Below are 23893 nucleotides of genomic sequence, written 5' to 3'. Positions count from 1 at the left end.
AAGGGTAAGTTGCTACAATGGATAAAAGGATGGTTAAGTGGGAGAAGACAGAGGGTGGTAATCAATGGGTGCTGCTCTTCGTGGACTAATGTTATTAGTGGAGTCCCACAGGGTTCGGTGTTGGGTCCACTGTTGTTTTGTGTATTTATCAATGATATTGATGAAGGTATATCAGGCTTAATGTCGAAGTTTGCAGATGACACAAAGGTTGGCAGGGTTGTTAATGACAGTAATGGCAGTGTGCTACTGCAACAGGATCTAGATAATTTGGGCAGATGGGCTAAGAAGTGGCAACTGAAGTTCAACCTTGACAAATGCAAAGTACTGCATATGGGTAGAAGTAACCCCAGAGAAACGTACCAACTGTGTGGTACTACACTTAAGGTGGTAGAAAATGAAAAGACCTGGGAGTAATTGTGCAGTCAGATATGAAGTTTTCTGAGCAGTGCAGACAGGCTGCTAGGGCGGGTCATGGGGTTTTGTCAATGATATATAGGAATTTTGCTAGCAGGGAAAAGGAGGTGATTGTCCCTCTGTATAAGGCAATGGTCAGGCCACGCCTTGAGTACTGCGTACAGGTCTGGAGGCCTCATTTTAGGAAGGATGGAGATTTGCTTGAGCGTGTACAGAGAAGAGCAACACGATTGGTGAGGGGAATGAAGGGATTCTCTTACCAAGAGAGGCTTAAGTTCTGCAAATTGCAGTGGCTGGAGACTAGGCACCTGCGCGGCGATCTGATTGAGGTCTATAAGGCCTTGAATGGGTTGAGCACGCTGAATTCTGATGGGATCCTTCCACTTGTTCAGATTACCAACCTACGGGGACATAAGTTCAAATTAAGAAAGGACAGATGTAGAATAGATGTGCGGAAATTTGCCTTTAGCCAGCGGGTGGTTAATTGCTGGAACAAACTTCCATCTGTCGTTGTGGAAGTTGATAGGTTAAATAAATTTAAGGAGGAACTGGACAGGCATTTGGAGGGAATGGTGTGATTTTTTTTTTTTTTTTTGGCTAATGCTGCATAAGCTCCTACACTTGCTTTCTTGCATCATGTGCCACTGCTACTACTACTCTAGGATTACTGCTATCCATATTCAGTACCTTGCATTTGTCAATATTAAACTCCAACTGCCATTTCTCAGCCCATCAACCCAATTTTCCTAGATCTTTGTTGCAGTATCTCACTCTGATTACTGTCATTAAAAATACTGCCAACCTTTATATCACCTGCAAACATTGACATTAACTCTGATATACCTTCATCAATATCATTAATAAATATTGAAAACAACAAAGGGCCCAGCACTGAACCCTAGGGGACTCCATTACTAACATTAGTCTACAAAGAGAGTGCCCATTGATGACCACTCTGTCTTCTTCCAATCAACCATCCCTTTATCCGTAGCAGTAACTTGCCCGTAATGCCACATTGCTCCAGTTTGTAGAGCAGTATTTTATGTGCAACAGTATCAAAAGCCTTCCCGAAATTCAAGTATATGATGTCAAAATTATTTTTTGCATCCAATTCCTTGGTCACTGCATCATAGTAACCTATCAGATTGATTAGACAAGACTGCCTCTCAACAAATTAATGTTATGACTGCAATATAATTGCATTCTTGCATTACTTCTTTAACCAGTAACTCCATTACTTTCCCTGAAACAGACATTAAGCTAACAAGTCTGTTATTATTCATGTCACCTTTTGATCCTCCTTTATGAACTGGGGATACATTCGCACATCTTCAGTCCATAGGGACCTCCCCTGAATCATGTCCTGTTACAGAAAGCTCCACAAACAATGCACTAGTTGCACATTTTGTGTTAGGTCACGATTTTTAGAAGAATCGCCCCTTCAGTTCTTCCGAGCCACAGCACTCCCAATACTTTGTGCCCTAGTCTGGGTCATATTTCTTTTTAAACATAATTTAATTGATTAACTGACAATAATACACTAAGCTAATAGATTCCTAAATGCAGTGTACATATTGTTGTTGTTATTTGGTTTTAGGAGCATTAGCAACTAAGGCCATATTGCTCCGGGGATATGCAGTGGTCATTCCCTGACCTTTCTGCATCCTCTGTATTTGGTGGTCACGGGCTCGAACCCTGGTCTAATCAAGAAGCGTGTGCTATGCACTGCTGCTCTTGCCCACCTGGCTACGGAGGTGCCGCAGTGTACATATAATACTATGAAGTTTACATTATACTTTAATCTATCAAGTTTAAGGTATACATTACACTATACTGTTAAGTTTGTAGAGTTTGATATTAATTATATCCTTACTAAAAGTAAAATTTCTTGGATAAAAACAAAAGAAATATATACTAAACTCTGTGATTAGAACCTTGGAGCTACTTATTTATCACAGTTAAAACCCTACTGTTCCACTGTACTACTAGTTATGTGCTATGATACTCAAACCAAAACAACGATAATATGACATAATTTACAAACCACTCGCAACATTTAAAAATAAACTAACAAGCATGTCTAAGACTATTAAACTATTTTTCAGACACAATTTTGATTAATTAATATAAGATAATAAAAAGACGGTAAATATTTCCAAAAAACTAACTTATCCATCCCCATAAGCTCAAAATTCTTCATCCGGACCATCTTGACCTGAATGCAGTTACAAAGAAATCATAGCATGGGACCTCATCTGATCAGTCTGAATAAATGCCCTGACATAGTAACAAAGGAACTGGATGTAACAAATAATTTTTACATTGTATACTATTTTCAGTAAAGCTCTTGATGCTATTTCATAATAAAGACCACTGTACAAATCAGAGCAGGATAGCATTAGGGGCAAGTTACAGCTATGGATAAAAGGTTGGTTGAGTGGCAGAAAATTGAGGATTAATGGCATTGCACTTGTTGCACTACTGTTATTAGTGGAGTCCTTCAGCACTGCAGTGCTAGGCCCCAATCTGTTTACAATATTTATTAATGATACTGATGAAGGTATATCAAGCTTAATGTCTGCCTAATTTTCCTAGGTCTTGTACTCTAACAAGCTAGAAAAATTTGGCAGACTGGCCGAGAAGTGGCAATTGAGGTGTAATTCTAATTCTACATCTACATCTAATTTTAATTGGTGAAAAAATGTTTGGTTATGTTTTTGAAGACATTAATTTGTGACATGGAAGAAGGAATGGAAACAACAGCAGTTGGAGGGTGGTCTTTAGCAGGAGTATCAAGAAGGGATTCTTTTTCTACATATTTCAACGGTGTTGGCACCCTTTCATGAATGTAATTACAATAAAATTTATCATATTTGTTTAAATATATATTTTGTAGAAAATTATAATTATGAAAAATAAGAAACTATGTACAACGAATTTGAATTAAACATATGTGGAAATCAAATTATTTTTTATATTATTTATTACTTTCCCTCAACACATGATAAATTTCATTAAGTATGCTTAAATGTTAAATTGGCAAAGAATTATAAACATTACTTTGCGGCTTACTGCTTTCTTTCATTACTTTCACGAGAGAGAGATTATAAAATTATTTCAGATACAGAAAGTATCTGAAATAATTGTTTTGGAGGAAGAAAGAGACAGCAAGTGATTCTTTTTTGTCAACACCAACATTAGTTCTACTGTTGCAGTGGATATTATTTAGCAGTTTTCCAAATTAATGTTTTGATATTACTCAATAATAATAAGGTTCTTTATTAACTTAAATTATATACATTTGTGATTCCGTACACAGATAACCAGAGGAATCTAACAGTAAATTGTCTATACAAGTGAACAAACTTTTATTTTATTAACTAATAAAACAGTACTAAAATAGAAGTAATATTTACAATAAATAAAAGGTTCAGAATTGCTTTTACCTCCTGTCCACCATTTGAATTTGAATTTGTCCCCATGGCGGACAAATTCAAATTGAGGAAGGATGGTTGTAAGATAGATGGGTGGAAGTTTGCTTTGAATCAGCAGGTGGTTGATTGTTGGAACAAACTTCTATCTGTTATTGTGAAAGTGGGTATTTTGAATAAATTCAAGGAAAACCAGACAAATTCTTGGAGGGGATGGATGGGTAATGTGAACTATCCACTTCAGCACGCAGAAGCCATCTGTATAAACCGGCAAGAAGTCAGAATGTCCACTTCTGTGTACTGAAGAGACAGTTTGCACTTCTGTGTACTGAAGAGACAGAGTATCAGAATTCTCCCGGGTCTCAAGGGAAAAGTCATGCTGGTACATGAGCATTCCAGAGTGAAAGGGACTGCCTTAGTGAATGGACAACTTTGTCTATTATAATATGTAAATCTCTTAGTAGTTCCAGAATGAGATTACCAAATGGATGGTAGACAGTTTCACAAGTGCAAGTTTTTCCACTTTGGCTCAAAAATGGATGTCTGTGTTGGGCAGTTTGGAAGGGAATTAATTTTAAAGTATACTGTAGAGATGAGTACACAAACAAATACACCACAGTGAAGTCATGACAAATGTGTTTTATATGTGTGGACTCCTTTTTTAGCAAAGCTAATGAAAAAGTTCATATAATGTGGTGAACTGTTTCCTTAATTATCATGATACTAGTATTGTATCTGACATCACTGATAAATATCAGATTCTTGTTTTTCGACAGTTAAAAATATGTAGATATTTCATGAACAATTGCTCAAGCTAAAAAGCATGTTATTTAGAAATGCAGCAGTTAGGGAATTCATACAATAGGACATCTGGAAGAATAGGAGTCATACACTATATGATCAGTATCAAAAATCTGAAATAGGCACTGTAAAACAATATTCAGAACTAACCTTGTAACAGTGCAACTGTGAGCTCCAATGTATGCCTCAACTTTACTTCCAGCATCCATGTAAAGGCCCCATATTTCCATTAGAGTACCGCCAGACTTAGGTCCTTTTGCAGGTTTTATATCTGTAATCCTTGGATTCTGCACAAGAAAAGGAATTTTATATAAAAAAACACAATTTTATCCTCTAGCAGGTATGCAAAAAAAAAAAAGTACAAGTAGGCACATTTCTGTAGTACAGGCACTCCCCGGCTTACATAATACTCGACTTACGGAAATTTGACTTTACATAAGTTTTTGCCCACCAGTACAAACTTAAAAAAATCGTGGAAATGTATTTTGCATCCTGTAGGAATAAATGGAGGTATCATGAAAATATCGCAATGTGAACCCAATAACACATTTTTTTTTTTTTTGGTAATTCGTCCCAAGACCTCGGGAAGTTGAAATTTTCCCTGTATAACTAAGCTATTTATCTCTCTAAAATGTCATTTTTATAATGGAAATTGCACTACACTTTCATCATTACCATATGTTCCGTATGATAATGATGAAAAGAATCAAAAAGAATCAATTTTGAACAGTTTTTTAAATCAATTTTGAACACCTTTGTGATATTTTTCTAAAACACATTTCTGGAGTTCACTACCATAAAACAATAAAAACAATTTGCACTTGCCGGTTTATTGGGCTTTTCTTTTAGTGCAATCTATTATAAAAGGGTAGTAAACTCGATCTTATTGCATTTGCGATAATACCAATAACTGGAATTGTGTGGGTTTTTATGTTATGGTATTAAGGTGAAATGAGTTCCCCTTCACTGAAATCTTCAATCATATAAAAAACATAAATAAAATTTAAGAATCTTCTCTTCATTTCTATTTACTTATTACAATGAAAAGTGCAAGTGCTGGCAGTGCTAAGAAATGAAGACGATTAATTAAGAAGTATGAAGTAGGACAAAGTTTGCCATCTATTGCACGGAATTAGATCTCACTGCTTCAACAGTGAATACTAGATTAAGGGACAGCACACATATAATTAAAGGATCAATGCATTTAAGATCAATGGTGATCACAAAACAGCATTCAGATGCTATATCGAAGATGGAAAAGCTATTAATAATATGGATGGAAAATCAGATTCAGAAGCAAGTGCCTCTGAGTCTAATGGCCATTCAAGCAAGAGCAAAAAGTATTTAGGATGATATTAAGGATAAGTACGGCGAACCCCAAGCCAAGTTCGTGGCAAGCAAAGGGTGGTTTAATAGGTTCAAGCATCACGCTGGTTTCCAAAATATTAAAGTATGTGGTAAAGTCACCAGTGTCGATTCTGCAGCTGTAGAGAAATTTTGTGATGTGTTGGAAAAAACCCCTTCTAAAACTCCACGGCTCTGAACTTCTGCAACGGCATGGAGAGATAATTCTGGCAACGATGCTCAAAAGGTAAAACTTGTTGACATTATGCCTGTCTCCTCTTTCTTTTTATAAGTTTGGAATTTTTGTAATTTTTCCTGTGCATGAGATAAAAAAATGGCATAAATAATTCTATTTAAACGTTTGTCAAACATTTCTTTTTTGCTTCAATCAAATTCAGCGCACATAGTTGTGAGTGCTGCATAAGCATATAGGGAAATCTAACTTGCGTAAAATTTGATTTACAGAGTTCAGTGGAACACGGCCCTTATGTAAGTCGGGGAGTGGCCGTACATGCAATGATCAGTATTGTGCTTGGAGGAAAAGGTGAGAAACAGTTTAAAATGGTGCATTTATAATTCTATTCTTTATCCTGACAATACTGAAGAGAGAAACAAACAATTTTTAGCAACAGCAATCTTAATTATTCTTGTTATAAAAATAAAAAAAAAAGTAACTCAACTATTTCACCCCAATTCAAGGGAAATGGTAGTAGAAACCAAAACTCAATTGAAAAATTATACAAGCATGTTCATGCATATCATGCCTTTTGTGCACTACAGATTTGTCACAGATTTTTTTTTATGGCTCTGCTTCTCCAACTGATGTTGGTTGATTTGATTTGATTTGATTTGGTTTTTTATGGCGCATTGGCAGCTAAGGCCATAATGCGCCACTGATGTTGGTAGAGTTTAAGGAGTACTGATACAGTGGCACATATTTCATGACAGCATTTTCATCTGGTCACCTTCCACTGACAGCATGAAGCAGATATAGTCAACTGTGGTAAATGGCATTTGCTAGCTTTGTGAAATAACTGTGCTGCCAAACAAGCAAGCATATTATCTTCTTTTAATGGTAAATTAGAAATAAACTTTCATTAATTCACCCCCATTTTCCTAAACTCACTGGATGTAGGAGTTTCAGTAAGATAAGCTAGGTGAAAGAAAGCAAGAAACAAGGGAAGACTGGCAACTCATCAACAATACTGGTAGCAGCAGTATAGAACACACAGTAGCAGGCTCCTCGGGCAAACTTGGAATCCTGGATCGTCACTTTGATAGAGTTCAGTTTTGCTAATGTTACTTTTGTTTGATATTAAAGTGCATCAGTAAAAGAATCAATTCTTAGCAATATCATATTGCTTCCATTCTAACCTGATCTTCAAATGGGAGCAATAACAAGAATGCTAGTTTTCTTGCTATTGATATAAAGGCAGCATCCCAAACCTTCATTTTCATATAGTTCTGCTTTTTTTTTTACCTGATAATGTGCAGTATTTTCGTAAGAGTTTAAAAATGTTCTTAAAACCATTCACTGACATCTCCCCCACCAAATCACAGCAGGAGCATTGATTTTTTTTGGCAAACTATACATGTTTTTGATTACAAAGCTAGAATGGGAGACACGAAATTTTAAATCATGATTATTAGGCTAATGGGAGTTAACATGAGATCTCAAATGGCTATAACTCTGTTAGTTTGTTATTTAGGAGCATTAGCAACTAAGGCCATATTGCTCTGGGGATATGCGGTGTTCATTCCCTGACCTTTCTGCATCCTCCATATTTGGTGGTCACAGGTTCGAACCCCGGTCTAATCAAGAAGCGTGGTGCTACGCACTGCTGCTCCTGCCCACCTGGCTGCGGAGGCGCCTGTCTCAAATGGCTAATCTTGTAGATCTCATGAGATCTACAATAGTAGCAATGCAGCAGTTAAAAAAAAATTGCTACTCCTACCATATCTGAGTACAGTCCACAAAAACCTACCTGTACAAATTGAAATCCATAACCAGGCACTTTTTTCAAATTTTCACTGAAACAATTCTAACCGATATTTTACAGTCCATTTAGTTTGGGGGTTAAGGTCGAAGTCCCAGCAGCAATTGGGAGAGGGGCCCAAAATTTCCTTATATCACAATTTCTAGCATATACTTTGACAAAAATTATTCATATTGAACAAAAAATAATAATTATGATATATAAATAGAAAATATAAAATTGTTAAACAAAACTCATTCAGGTGTATTAATGCCATATATTATGTTTGCATGCTGTAGGATAAATCCCTAAATTTAAAATTGCAGTATGCAAATATAATTTATGACATTAACTTTATTATGTTTTCTATTAATCTCGCACCATAAAACTGTGCCAGCTAATGATCTGAGTGCATAAATCTGTCAGGAGCAACCACATTTCATGTGTGGATTCTGAAGAGTACATATATTTAAATGTTTTTATAAATCATTTCAAATAATGCATCCTTCTGTAACTGCCTTGAAGATTTTCCAGTATGTGCTACCATCTCTTATTTGGGTTTCCAAATAATAGCAGATATAGTTTTAACACAAGGAAGTATGAAAATAGATAAGGATAATGCACCTGTCAGCCATTGTTGCTCAATTTTGGCTTATAAAAGCCAAAATTCTCTGCAATTCAAATTCAGAAGTTGATGAAAAAAAAATAAATAAAATTTATGATCATTTTACATTAATAATGGGCAATCAAGTCAAAATAAGAAGAAAATATTTAAAATAAAAATAATCCAGAAACCACAGAACCCACTGACATTCAGGGAACTTACTCAGGAAAGGATTAAAATGGGCCTGAGATATTTAAATTAAAAGGAGGCATTGATCACAATTCACCATCATTCATACCGTTGAGTAAATGTTTTCAAGATTTTGAAATTTTCTGAATTATCTGGTTCATTAATCAGTTACAAAACTACTGTTAAGACAATCAATTTTATTTATAAAAATAGTGCAATGAATATCCAACTCTCTTATTAACTAGACAGATGACTGAAGGATTCTAATATTAGGCAACACAGTCAAAATAAGAACAAATTAATATTTAAAAGCATTTATGTACAAAGTTTTCATTTTTATGAATTTTTCAAAATTTCAAGAAGAAAACTCACTACTGAAAGCCCACCACTAGTGAAAAACTCACCCCTATTGAAAATATATGGCCCATATATTTTCAAGAAACTCATTCTGGATAAGGGTAATGAAAACTCATGATGGTTTTTGATGCCTTACCTATATTGTACAGACAATGCACATGCATGCACACATACAAACTTAAAATGAAGTATTTACTGAAAAATAAAGCAGATTTCTGAAATTCAAACCACTATTTTTATGTTATACTTACAACAAATGAATAATGATGTTTAGAGCGAGCAACATAGTCACCAAGAACTGAGATTAAAACTGGTCCAGCAACAGGACCATTAAGCTGGCTACTAGTCACATTACGGGGGCGTTCTACTTGGCACACAATCCTATAAGGAGGAAGTGAAAAAGGAATCAACAGCCAACCGCAGTTTAATTTACTTGAAAAAATTTTAAGTGTGCGAAAGACGTGCACAAATTAACAATCCAATTTTTTTTTTTAAGTTTGGGAATATTTAACATTCTCAAAAATTTTAAGCAACAATATGAACTTGTATTAAAATAATTTCATGCTTACTTACAGTCTAGAAAGCCTAATAGCACACTATTTTAAATATCAATAAATTAGCAATATGAATCACAGCACTTTCATTATCAAATAATATACCTCATGGGTTAGAAAACTACCATACTGTATTCAAGAAGCATTTACCAAATTGCTGTTATTTTCAGATAAGCAGTAGCTGGGAGGTGGGATTTATATAGCAATTTATGTTTTAGGTTGGGGAGGAAACAGGTGCATAGGAGATATGCAGAAACCTATTAATATGAAATTGAACACAAAGGTACACTATGATCTAAGCCATAAGGCCAAGAAGTGACACAAAGGTACAGAAGAATATTCTAAATAAATTCTTGAATTTAGCATTAGTAGAAACTTATGATGCAAGAAAGCAAGCTTATACAGCATCAGCCAAAGAAAAAAAGAAAAGCCCTTTCCATTTCACCGATCCATTCGTTTAAATGTTTGTTTAGTTCTGTATTGAATTTATTTAAGCTAGCAACTTCTACAACAACAGATGAAAGTTTGTTCCAGCAATCAATTACCTGCTGGATAAAGGCAAATTTCTGCACATCTATTCTACAACTGTCTTTCCTCAATTTCAGTTTATGTCCCCTTGGGTTTGTAATCTGAGCAAGAGGAAGAATCCCATCAGCACTGAGCCTGCTCAATCCATTCAAGGCCTTATACACTCAATCAAATTGCCTCGCAGGTGTCTACTCTCCAGACACTGAAATTGGCAGAACTTAAGCCTTTCTTCATAAGAGCACCCCTTTGTTCCCCTCACCAGTCTTGCTGCCCTTCTCTGTACTCGTTCTAGCAATTCTACATCCTTCCTAAAATGAGGCTTCCAGACCTGTATGCAGTATTCAAGGTGTGGCCTGACCATTTCCTTATACAAAGGGAATCACCTCCTTATCCCTGCTGGCAAAATTCCTGAATATCATTGATAATATCCATTACATACTCTGGCCACCTATTTGCACTGCTCAGAAAAATTCATATCTGACTGCAAAATTACCACCAGTCCTTTTCATTCTTCATAACCCTGAGTGTAGTACCACCAAGTTGCTACTACTAGAACTCCACAAGGTGCCATGACTACAAACTGGGAAAGCACCATAAACAACATTCTTGACGTGGTCTTTCAACCACCGGCTGAATCACAGACTGATGATCAGAAGAAAATGTGCCAAGATAATGCGACCTACAATAACCAAGCAATGGAAATGCCTTTCACCAGGGAGGAGCTAACTGCAGCAGCATCAACTATCAGAGGAAATAAATGCCCAGGGCCAGACCTGCTAGAACCAGAAATTGTTAAAAAGACAGTAGAACTCGCCCCTGACCTGATGCTAAATCTTTACAACAAATGCCTCCAGACAGGAGCCTTTCCAACATCTTGGAAGGTTGCCAATGTTAAACTTATCCTAAAAAATCCTTCCAAGTCGCCTATCCTCCCAGACTCTTACAGGCCTATAGCCTTGCTCTCCGTGGTCAGCAAGCTCTTCGAGCGCCTATTACATGCTCGTCTCCAACATCACTACAATACTGCAGGACTAGCAACGCCCAACCAGTTCGGCTTTCGACAGGGTCATTCTGCCATAGATGCCCACCAGCACCTCCTGGGGAAAATGGAAAACTGCAACAGAAAATACTTCTTGGTGATCTCTGTGGACTTCGCTGGGGCATTCGACACACTTTGGTGGCCAAGCGTCCTGGCCAGACTCAGAGCTGCAAATCTTCCCAGTAACCTCTATCAGACTTTACAGAACTACCTATCCAACAGATTCATAGTAGTGAATGCGCCCTATCAAACCCTCTCTAGAAGCATCCACCGGGGCTGCCCGCAGGGTTCAGTCCTGGGACCATTCCTATGGAACATCGTCTTGGACAGCTTCCTCGTCTCGGACCTCGGAGAAGTGGATGCTCAAGCATTTGCCGATGACCTCATTCTCTCCGTCTCGGCGAACTCAAGGGCAAAACTGGAAGAATCTGCAAACCTGGCCTTGGAGCTACTGCAGAACTGGGCAAAACAGAATCACCTGAGAATATCACCAGAAAAAACCAACTCAGCCTTGCTGAAAGGGAACTTGGACCTACGACGGCCTCCTCAAATTAAGATAAACCAGAGGACAATAAAATTCTCCAAACAACTCAAGTATCTAGGGGTCATCCTTGACCACAACCTATCCTTCAAAGACCACCTACAAAACATCCGAACCAAGATTAGGAAATATGCTGCCCTTGTTGCTAGGGTGGCTCGAAGGGACTGGGGCCTTGGCCGGCGTACGCTACATATCTTCTACAAAGCCATATTCATACCTATCATCACATATGCCTCTGGCGTATGGTATCACAAGGCTACTACCGCAGTCAACCGACGTATCATCAACTCAACCCAAAGGTCGATTCTACTATTTACTTCTCGTGCCTGCAGCACGGTGAGCACCCACGCTTTACAGGTCTTGACCGGAGTCCTCCCCCTTGATCTGGAGATTGTGGGCAAAGGTTTACTTTACCATCTTGCAAAGGGCACCTCAAGGACCTGTCTCGGACATACAACTGACCCAGCAAATAACCGCACCGCTGAAAAGAAGAGGCTCTACGCTCACCTGCTGCAGGTGTGGCAAGAGAGATGGACAAACTCCCATACAGGGGAGATAACCAGAAAGTTTATACCTGACGTCAGCAGGGTCTACCCTAAGTTCCCAACGTGGTTCTCACCTGGACTCCATGCAGCATACCTTCTCACCGGACATGGCGCCATCAATGCCAAACTTTGCCTTTTGGGAATTGAAGAGGACCCTACCTGTGTTTGTGGTGGTCTAGAGAGCTGGCAACTTCTAATGTATGATTGCCAGCTTTATGACGACCTCCGCAACATCTTAATAACAAAGATCCTATATTGTCCTAGAGGACGGGAACACAACATACTGGAAACAAAACAAGAGTACCTGGCTTTCTCCTGCTACGCCCAAGAGCTCTTCGCAAGAAGACGAGTGCTCGCTGCAGTGGAGCAGAACTGAACCCTATACATGACAACCAGGAATAACAACTGAACCTACTTAATAAAGGACAAGAGCTGACTTGACTTGACTTAACTGGACGGGACCTTGTCCCATGAGTGATTTCCCAAATGGGAACACCAATGCCACTGAAGACCAACTGCAGTTTGCTGCTCGCCATCTTGGCTCTCAAACCATGCTCCCTTGCATGGTCCTATCTTTTCCTCTCTCCCCCGGCAGGGGGGAGGGGATGGTATCTTCCATCCCCTCACCTCCTTGCCGCTCCCCTCTTCGCCTGGTGGGGCATGGGCCTGCCCCGCCGATTATCTGGGGTCGCCTTCTCTATCGTCCCCATATTTCTGTCTTTTCCCCCCAGCCTTCTGTCTCCCCCACCTCTACCTAATATGCAAGTGTATACCCCACATAACTTAAAATTTAATAATGACTAAATTTAATTGCGTTCACACTGAACTCATTTGGCCTTTCTACACAATTTTCTTAACCTCCACTGAGCGAAAATTTTTCTATTATATATATATATATATATATATATATATATATTTTTTTTTTTTTTTTTTTAAGGTCCTAGCCACTGAAATCTCAGGAAATTAGGTGGCAGGACCTGCCAGAGTAAATATTTCAATACTAGTGTACCTGGTCTGCCTCCACGAGGCATAGTGTGGACAACGTTGGGCCCCAGCAGGGGTCTAGCGGCTAAATGGCCAGAGGAACAACGATACCACAACACTACACTCATACAATATCCATACACTTTTAAATCTCTGGCCTTTACAGTGAACTGTTACACCCACAATGAAAGCAACGCGGAGATGGGGGAAACCCCTGGTGCCGTTAGACACGAACACACTATACACTATATACCACCAAGTTGATAAGTTACTCTGGGGTGACTGCTACCCATATGCAGTACTTTGCATTTGTCAATGTTAAACTTCAGTTGCCACTTGTCAGCCCATCTACCCAACTTCTTGGGATCCTGTTGCACCAGCATATTGTCATTAATAACCCTGCCAATCTTTGTATTATCTGCAAGCTTTGACATTAAGCTTGATAAACCTTCATCAATATCATTGATAAATAAAGAAAACAACAATGGGCCCAACACCAAACCCTGGGGGACACCACTAATAACATTAGTACACAAAGAGCAATGTCCATTGATTACCACTCTCTGTAGTCTCCTGCTCAACCATCCCTTTATCCATTATAGCAACTTGCCCTTAATGCAAACGGACTGAGTGATTGTTCAGTATAGAGTGTGATTTCTGTATTGCTGAATAAACTCATTGAATACAATTGTTCTGTCCTTTCCCCTTTAGCAACACAAATCAATGACCTAGTATACATTTTTTGCAGTGATTAAGACTCTTTTTATCAGGGCTAGACGTGGTATACGTTGGATGTGAGAGTAAAACACCACACGTTCTCAGTCCATGCTTCTCGTTCAGCAGCTGAGAATTTGCCTTTCATGCTGTTAACGAAAACCATACATTTTTATTAAATGAGGCCAAAATGCTTAGTGTCCAACGTAATTATTCTAGACTATTAATTGCAGAAACCACCAAAATTAAATTACATAACATTCATTGTCCATATCTAATATCTGATTCATGGTATTTTACGTGCATGCGTGAAGACAAATAATCTCTCTATTTAAGATTCTGACTCTCACACACTCGGTAATTTCCATTCCTGTGATCAAGACATATGGCCAAAAAGCCCTGTCAGCTTCAGGAAGGAAAGTCTTTTTTCAAAATTTTTGTGTTGAACTTGTTTTAAATTTTAATTGTTTTTTTAATTAATTTTATTACTGTAATTAATTTGAGTTAATTTTATTTTCTTTTATTTGCTGGAGAGTGTCATTAGGAAGTGTTACACATATCATATTGAGGTAGATTTCTCTTATTCTTCTACAATTATTGAAATACAACATAGAATGTAGCGAACATCATAGCTCTGTCTTATATTAATCAGTTCTGGCAAAAGATAAAGTGAGAGGAAACAGCTACAGTTTTGCTACCTGCAGTGACTGGAGACCAGGCACCTGATTGAGTTGGTTAAGAATTTGAATGGATTGATTAAGCTCAATGGAATCCTTTCTCTTTCTCAGACTCCTTACATGAGGGGCATAAATTCAAATTGAGAAAGGGTGGTTGCAGAACAGATAGATATGCGGAAGGTTGCCTTCAGCCAGCAGGTCACTGATTGTTGGAACGAACTTCCATCTGTTGTGGAAGAGGGTAGGTTGAATAAATTCAAAGAACTAGACAAATTACTGGAGGGGATGGAGAGGTAATGAGGGTTTTTTTTTTTTTTTTTTGCGATGCTTTAAAAGCTTGCTTTTTTTGCAGCATCATTTGCCACTACTATTCATTTGTGACAGTCATTAAAATTGTGCATCATTTGGCAACCACAGAGTCATACTCATGCTAGGACACTGTCAGGAAAGTGTATATGGTTCTTCTTGCAAAACAATATTCAGGCCGACAGTATCCTGACTTCAATGCCACCAGGTGACTTTACAAGTATGTAAGAAGTGCCTGCAGCATCATGCCTATGGTTGTTCAGACAGTGGTAAGTTCCTAACTCTCTCAATGTGAATTCCTGGGTTCTGCAAATGCATCCTAGACTGACAAACATTCTTCACATGGGAGGGCATTAGGAATTGACAGAATTGACACATTATTGAATGGGTGTAGAACCACGTGTTACCATAAAGCTGGAACTTTAGTGGGCATAATGTACAGGCTGGTATCATTCGAGCCAATATCATTATTGTCTCGAATGACTAGTCCCTATTTACTCTCTAATCATCAGACTGAGGAAAATTGTCTCATTTTCATCTACTGCACTACCAGACTTGCTACTTAAATGTGTCCTTGGCAAGATGCAATATGGTTCCAACATGATGAAATCCCCTGTGCATATATTAGTGCTATTATTGGCCACGAACTTAGTACTACATTCTCTGGAAGATGGACAGACTGTGATAATCACAGCTTGTCCATCCTTCAGGAATGGTTCCAGAGAAAATAATTCACTGGATTTAGATAGCCTTGTTTAAATCCACTGAATTATTTTCTTTGGGGTCAACTGAAGGAACAGATTTATATTGATTCACCTTCAAGATTGGGGGATTTAGTCACTTGCCTATGCAGCCAGCACTACTGCAGATTCTGCCATGTTATTGCTCCGGTGCGGTGGTCATTCCCAGACCTTTCCGCATGCTCCGTATTTGGTGGTGACGGGCTCGAACCCCAGTCTAATCTAGAAGCGTGTGCTACGCACTGCTGCTCCTTCCCACCTGGCTACGGAGGCACCTCTAACTATGTCAGAGGTGTACATGGAAATCTGGATTGCCATCTCAGATTGTTGTATCATGGAAGGCAATTGAAGCATTTGTTGTAGCAAATTCTCTATTCAGAAGCTAACTGACCACCTACCCACTTGAAGTGTAATGAAATGATCTGTCACTTTCACTTGCCATTTGTTGAGCTTATTTCTATGAACAGTGTAATCTTTATTTTTCATTATTCTAAATACCAGTTATATTATGAATGAAAATTGCTGAGACTGGTTGCGAGAGCATCATTCTTTAACTCTGAATATCCCATTATGTAAGCATCAGATTGAAAATTGGTTCAAAATGTTTTGGGTATTGAATCATTTTCCATGCCAACTGTGCAGCATTATTGGTATAAACAGTATAAAGGTAACCAAAAATTATATAAAAAAAATAAAACTATTGATGAATTTATATTTATCCAGTTTCAGTTAGATTTGGTATGGCTTGGCAAATCTGAAAGACTCAGATATAAAATCATGAGAACCTACCTATCTATTAGGCGATTTTTTTGATTGTTACAAACAAATGCATGAACAGGGCTTAAGATAATAGGCACTTTATATACTCTAAAGATAAAAGACAAATGTCAAACTATATGATATTAATAATATTTATGGTTATATAGCCAAAAATATAGCTATATCCATATATTTTAAATAAAACTTTTAACTAGAATTCGTACATTAAATAACTAAATGACTAAAATACACAAATATGTTTAAATAAAATTGATACACAAATTTCTGACTCAAATCACTCATAAAACTGTAAATGTGTTAATTAAACATGTAAATGTGTTAATTAAACCATTTCCGCTCAAAGCTCAGAATCTGTACAAACTTACGTTGTTGTTTTCACATACAGCTCTGCATATGGTGTACAATCTGCTATCGTTTTTCCATCAGCTTCATATACCACTCTAATTCCACTGTTAATATCATCAAAAGTCCGTCCTAAATTAATACCAGTAACAGTGATGTTTGTACCTCCTTCCCAGGGTCCTGAGGTTGGATAAATCTTCAAAAAACCAATTATTGAAATAATCAGTATCAATGAAATATATATTATTCAGAGTAAAAATTGAAACTGTGTACTGAGCAAATTTTTTTTTATTATTATTATTTTTTGACGACCACTATGAGATACATGAATAATATACTAAAGATAAATATGCAGGCTTGTTCAATTGAGATGCACAACATTTTGCTGCAAGATGTTTCTAAGGACAAAGAGAAACAAAAAAGTTTTTTTTATCATTGCAGGTTACATATACATTATATATATATAATGTCGATAACTTCATCAAATAAATTTTTGACTCTCTTTACTCACAAGATTCTGAAATGTTGATAGAAATAAAGAGAATACAGGCTGGCCTCGATTAATGAGATTAATTAGTCCCGCGAGCGCATCGTGCAAAATGGAAAAGTATTAATGAAATATAATAATCAATAGGTAAAATTATAATTGGTTCGTGATCTTCAGGAATGTCTGTAAAGAATTTTAAAAATACCTTCTAAATAACTTTTTAACTGTATACCATGTAAAAGATAATGAAAATAATTATTGAATTAAATCTTTTTTCCACAAAATGCACAATGAAGAAACTTTGTTACGGAAATATTTGAACAGAGCCGTTTGAACAGTGTTGGCTTTCTTTTTTTCATCAATCAATTTCCGATAACCAACAACAACCTTCTCTAGGCCCTGGTGAAATTAATATCGTAGAGAACCTCAAACCTTTTGTTTGAGGTTTTCTGCAGATACGAAAAATTTAATCTAGTTCTTTTACCATTATCTCCTTTGCAGTAACATTTTCATCTGGCTCATTTAAAAATTAGAATTTTTTAATGCAAGTTTGCACGTGACTTTATTAGCAGGGCACAAACAGGTACCACATCTGCTTCTGGTGGTTGATAGAACACACTGAGGCAGGCAGCAGGCAAACGCTTGTTTATTGCCCGTCTGATGCATGGCAAGCTTAGCACACGATTCAAATCTTTTTTAACTATCACATAAAAAAAAACAGATAGTGTTAACTGAAAATTTGCATTGTGTAAAGTGGTATAATGTTTTCAAATAGCGATAACTGAAAAGATGTGTTAATTGAACACGCATTATGCAAGGTCTGGCTGTACAGAAAAATAGAGAATGTTTGCCTATTTCTTTAGAAAAGTATACAAATATTCTGCTATTCTGAAAAATTCATTTTGCTTTGGGCTCGATTCCTTAAGGATTGGAATTGGACAACCAAAGTGGATTTTTATGTCTATCTACACTGGCAGAGAGTTTACAGCAGTGTTTTTCCAAACAATGTTATCAACGCACTATGTAGGTGGCAAAAATAATATATCGCCACTTCAGAATTTTGTAATTAATCAACACCCCATTATTCTGTTCCTTATGTCTGAGTTGATGGTAAATGCAATGGTATGCAAAATTCTCTGTTTTGGAGAAAACACATGGCCAAAAAAAAAAAAAAAAAAAAATAGAGAGGACAAATCTATGACACTAATCACAGACTTAACCTAGGTCATCCGAAATTGATTATATCAGTAATGAGCTCTCAAAGGGGAAATCAAGTGCCCAGAGCAGGTTGTGAAGATATTTCTTTACATGCATTTTGATAAATTACATTAATATATGTAGTGAAAAGAAAATCATCACAAAAACAATGTTAATATGAATTAGAAAGGGCTTCTGTCTAGTGTTCATTTTTTAAATATACACACTTCAGTCATAATGGAGTAACGGATAAAAAAACAAGGTTTGAGCAGCAGAAATCCTTTAATATAGTTAAAAACAGGTTAAGCAAACAAAAACATCTACCAAAAGCTTTCGAACTTGCATAGTCCTTATTCAGTTGGGGAATGAGCATTATTATAAAACAAAGAATACCAGGTGCTCAGCCATGGTGGTCATGCGAGGAGAAATGCCTGACAATGGGTGCAGAGGCTTGTGGTTGTAAATTTAGTGTTTGAGTATAAAGCGTGTGTCAACACATCATTCTAGAGGATAACTGCTTCCATGATGAGATGGATGTGTTCTCCTTTATTTCGGTTAAAGGCACCTTGACAACAGGAAATGTGTAGCCATTCCAATTAGATACGATGACGGTAGTGTCGGGATTGGCCAATAATTTCAACATTGCGGCGTGGATTGAGGTTGTGCTGGAAAGACCAGAAGTGCTCCGCAAGTGCTCTCTCATGTTCGGAGATTCGATCTTGGAGCCTCCTGACCGATTCCCCAACATAGCTGCCAGTCCAGTCATGGCAGGATATGGGCAGGGATGTGCTCCCTGGGTAGGCAAGGTAGGCAGTGCCTAGTCAGACTAAAATTATAAATATTAATTATTAAATATAAAAAGTAAATGATTTCCAATTCATTATAAAAATATTAATTTAATGCATGAAATTTAATGTATTATGTAGTAAATTGGTATATTTTGAGGTTAGACAGGCACAATTTCCCCATGCCTTTCAACCTCAATATATATACTGATGTGTTACGTTGTTAAACCACATGCCATGTTAAGCAGCTCCAGATGCATGAAATACCATGTTATAAAGGCAGAATAATTCCTGCCTTTGCTTCAGTGTGCCATCGGTCTTTTCAGAGCGAGGAGTGTACACATGTGTGTTGTTGCATCGTTTGCCTTTAGTGATAGAGCTGATACTTTATTACTTTACAAATACTTTATTTCAAAATTTATCCCTTTTCAAATATGGACAGCGAGTCTTAATTTTTTCTAATCTGTCTTATGAAGAAGTCTAATGTGATTAAAAGTGGAGGACTAACACCGTTACTGAAACAACTTCAACAGCATAAAGGGACAAAAATAATAAGAACATTTAAAACCATGGTACAGCAAGAAAGACTAGTTGTGCGGCTGTATTACAACAAATAGACTCTTTTGTTTCCCGTGCTTGTTATTTTCTGTATCCAGTGAAAGTGTGTGGGCAAGAACCAGATATTATTTAAATAATTTACCTAATGCTTTAAGTAAACACAAAAGATCTGCTGTACATTATCAAAGCCAAATATCACTGAAAACATTTGGATCTACACGAATCGACTTCAGCATAGATAAGCTGAAAAAACTTAGCGTTGAAATTCCCAATAAAAGGGTAGAGAAGAACAGAGACATACTGCAAAAATTAATAACTGCTACTTGCTTTTTGATTAAACAAGAACTTGCTTTTGCTTTTTGTGGTAATAATGAAGGCAAATCCTTTTTAAATTGTGGAAACTATTGGAGTTACTGAACTACACTGCAAATTTGATGAAAAATTGGAACAACATTTACAGACATCATCCGTTTTTTTCTGGTGTTTCTTTCAAAATCCAAAATGACTTGATTGAAGCAGTAGGAACAGCTGTAGAAAATATTATTAAAAAAGAGATCGCAAGATCCCCATTCATTGCTATAGGAGTAGATCAACCGTCTGACATTTCAAATACAGCTCAGTGTTCCACAGTTTTAAGATATGTATTGGATTCTGAAATTAAAGAAGCCTTCATAGGATTTGACAAACTTAAAGACAGAACACTGGCGTAACAGAAAGCATATTTAAAAATTTAGAAAAAATACAACATCTGTGCTGATAAACTTATAGAACAGACATATGATGGAGCATCGGTAATGGTATCTCATTTAAATGGCATTCAAGCTAAAGCGAAAAAGCGCCATCAGCATTATTAACCCATTGCTATGCCCATAAGTTGAATCTTGTTCTGTCTCAGTCAGCGAAATTCATATCTGAATGCACAATATTTTTCAAACGAACGCAATTTCTTGATGACATAGTGCAGAAATGCATTCCAAAGGATGCACCGACGACATGGAGTTCAAACTCAAAACTAGTACAAACTATTTTACACTACCATAGTGACCTTTGTGAACTTTTCAACAGCATTAACAGCAATCCTTTATTGTGGGATTCAGATACCTTAATGAGGAGCAATGGATTTTATTATTGGTTAACGCAAGATTCAACATACTTTCTTCTTATGGTTTATGATAAAATTTTCATTAAAACTGACATGCTCTTTAAAATCTTACAAACTAAAATTATAGATAATCCATATTGCATTGAAAGAATCAATGAAATAATAAATTCGCTCGAACATCTGCGCAGACATTTTGATTACATATATGAGAAGTTTGAAGAATTTTGCAGAGAAAATAACTTGATTGAATCAAAATGTTGTACAAATCGTCCAATTAAAGAAGAAAGAATATTCTGTCTAATACCGAATGATAACTTGAAGCATATGGATGCAAGTTATGTGAGTTTAAAAATTTACAATATACAGTCGATTCCGGTTATTTGGGACACATCGGGACTAGTGCATTTTGGCCCGATTAAGCGGCTGCTCCAATTATCTGAAGTTTCGCGTAAATAGCTAAAAATACAATGCCCCCCTTTACAATTGGTTCACTGTACAATCAAATCACGTTACGATGGAGTCACCATTGTAAAGAACAGTTCACTATACGATGTGTAATAAGTGGCGGTCATTGTGATCACGTTTGTGAACTGAATTTTAATTCAATTGAACAGCGATTCTAATTAGCTAAAATAGGAGGAATATTATCCACAGGCTATAAAAGTAAAGATATATTAAGTACAAATTTACCCTTTATTACCTTACCAATTAAAAAATTAAATGATACGTGAAATTCGGAAGAATATACGTGATAATTGGAATAATTAATACGTACTGTAATATGTACATACTAACTAAACTAGTTGACATATCATTCACTGTCATTTGTGGGTGGGGATTAAAATTTAAAACAGTAAAAAGATAAGCAATCAATAACAAAGAACATGGCACACACAAATTGTAAGTAACAAGATACACGCAAGTGAGAACGGAGTAACAAATTAGGAAGCTTTAAAAATAGGAATGAAGAGAAGATTCTGAAAATTATTTTTTTTATATGATTGAAGATTCCACAGACGTGTAAACACATTTTACCATAATAACCCACAGAATTCCAGCTGTTCGTATTATCGCAAATTCAATAAGATCGAGTTTACTATCAGTTTATGATAGATTTTACTAACACAAAAGCCCAGTAAACAGGTGACTGCTAATTGTTTTATGGCTGTGACTTCCAGAAATCCGACAGAACTACATGGTACGGTCGGAGACAATCGTAGGGTAATCTTCAGTGCTGCAGTCTCCTGCCCCGATTAAACGGCACTCTGTCCCAATTAAGCGAAGTAAACCCTGGCTATTTTCTCAATTGGGTTCTGTTTTTTAAGATTTGCTCCAAATAAAGGGTAGCCCCGATTAACCGGTGGCCCAAATAACCGGAATCCACTGTATTTCATTAGTCGATAGTAAAAAGTTTCAAAAACTAGCAAGTCAAATTAATAAGGATGCATTAAAAATTTCAGAAAAGAATTAGGGTGACATTTTCATTGGCATAAGACTCAAAACTGATCTAGCTGGAATTTATAATGCACGAGTGTTCCAGGATAAATCAATTCAAAATTTGCTTACCTTCGTGTTTCAAAATGGACTCGAAGAAACGTTCCCTGAAGCGGTGAAGCTGCTTGATTTTAACAATTCCAGCTACAACAATTTCTGTTGAGAGGTCATTTTCAGCTTTGAAAATAATCAAAAGCTTCACCAGAAATAGAATGAAAAATGAAAGGCTTTCGTCACTTGATTTAATTTCCATTGAAAAGGAAAGATTAATTAAAATGGAGCAAAGTCCAATTTACAATTTCTATGAAAGAGTGACCGATATTTTTAGTACTAGCAAAGAGAGAAGAATAGGGTTCATCTACAAATAAAACAGAGTAAATATTATTTTGTTTAAAATATTTTTACATTGTTTTATAATGACAAGGCCTTTTACTTACAATTTACTTGATAAATGCCTACTGCCTACCCTGAGTATTTACGCATGGCATGTGCCTGGGAATGCAGTACACCGAACCACTATACCAAGGGGGGGGGGGGGGGGAAATCAGTGTTTTTACCCTTGAGAGGAGGGACTGCAACTTCCTGCCTAGTAGCTGCAAGCATTTTATCCCATGGGCCCGTAAGATTTTAGAGAGCTATCGTGATATGCTCAGGTAGTAGAGGATAAGGTGGTGGAGGTGGTATACAGGGGCCCTAGGGTGTGCTGTGCGGTCACACTTATATAAGGCACTGGCAGGGTAGCCACATCTGCTTTTATTCTAACAATCTCATTGCATCTTTCATCCACTGAACTGGAATGAGTCCAGGCATGGTACCAAGAAGCTGGTTATGAGCATGTGCTGACCGGTAGTTGGTGAATTGGCTAGCACACATCGGTTTGTGGTGGACTGAAGTTTTTAAATGTGTGCCCTTGTGCCGAACAAGAGTATTTAAAAACTTCGGTCCACTGCAAACCGACAACCAAAAGCTTCTATTCAATAACTGATTGTTACCTGCACCTGTGTCATGCGTTTCAACACGCATGATCACCATGGCTGAGCACCTTATATTCTTTGTTTTATAAGACAAAGTTAACAAAAAAGTTAAGCAAACAAAAATAAACAATTTATTTTTGTTTGCTTAACTTGTCTTTAACTATATTAAACAATTTTTGCTTAAACCTTGTTTTTTATCCATTGCTCTGTTACAACTGAAGTGTGTATATTTAAAAATGTTAATATGATCTCAAAATTTGGCAATGCCCTTTAGGACACAATGCAGCATCCCCTTTATAAAGCCCCAGATTACAGTTTATTTTTGTACACTCTACTATTAAAAAAAAAAAGAATACGCTTTTGCATAGCAGAGTATACAAAATCAACTACCTTCACTTTTGAAAACAATTAGGTCTATGGCAGCGACACC

At 36.9% G+C, this 23893-nt stretch overlaps 1 protein-coding gene across 4 annotated transcripts in view; it reads right to left on the bottom strand.

Moving 5' to 3' along the window:
• The window catches only part of LOC150080768 (plexin-A2-like), a 1384718-nt gene that overhangs the window by 312456 nt on the left and 1048369 nt on the right, over positions 1-23893 (bottom strand). For all 4 annotated transcript variants that reach the window (XM_090381170.1, XM_090381171.1, XM_090381172.1 and 1 more), the window contains 3 exons: positions 16890-17062; positions 9368-9497; positions 4797-4933 (listed from right to left, as the gene is read on the bottom strand). In XM_090381170.1, coding sequence (XP_090237296.1) covers positions 4797-4933; positions 9368-9497; positions 16890-17062 — 440 coding nt within the window. The remainder of the gene's footprint in view (positions 1-4796; positions 4934-9367; positions 9498-16889; positions 17063-23893) is intronic.

This window comes from Mastigoproctus giganteus, chromosome 9 (assembly GCF_048544385.1).
Source record: "Mastigoproctus giganteus isolate SK-2022 chromosome 9, ASM4854438v1, whole genome shotgun sequence".
Classification (NCBI taxonomy): domain Eukaryota; kingdom Metazoa; phylum Arthropoda; class Arachnida; order Uropygi; family Thelyphonidae; genus Mastigoproctus; species Mastigoproctus giganteus.
This window is presented reverse-complemented; position numbering and strand designations above follow the sequence as displayed.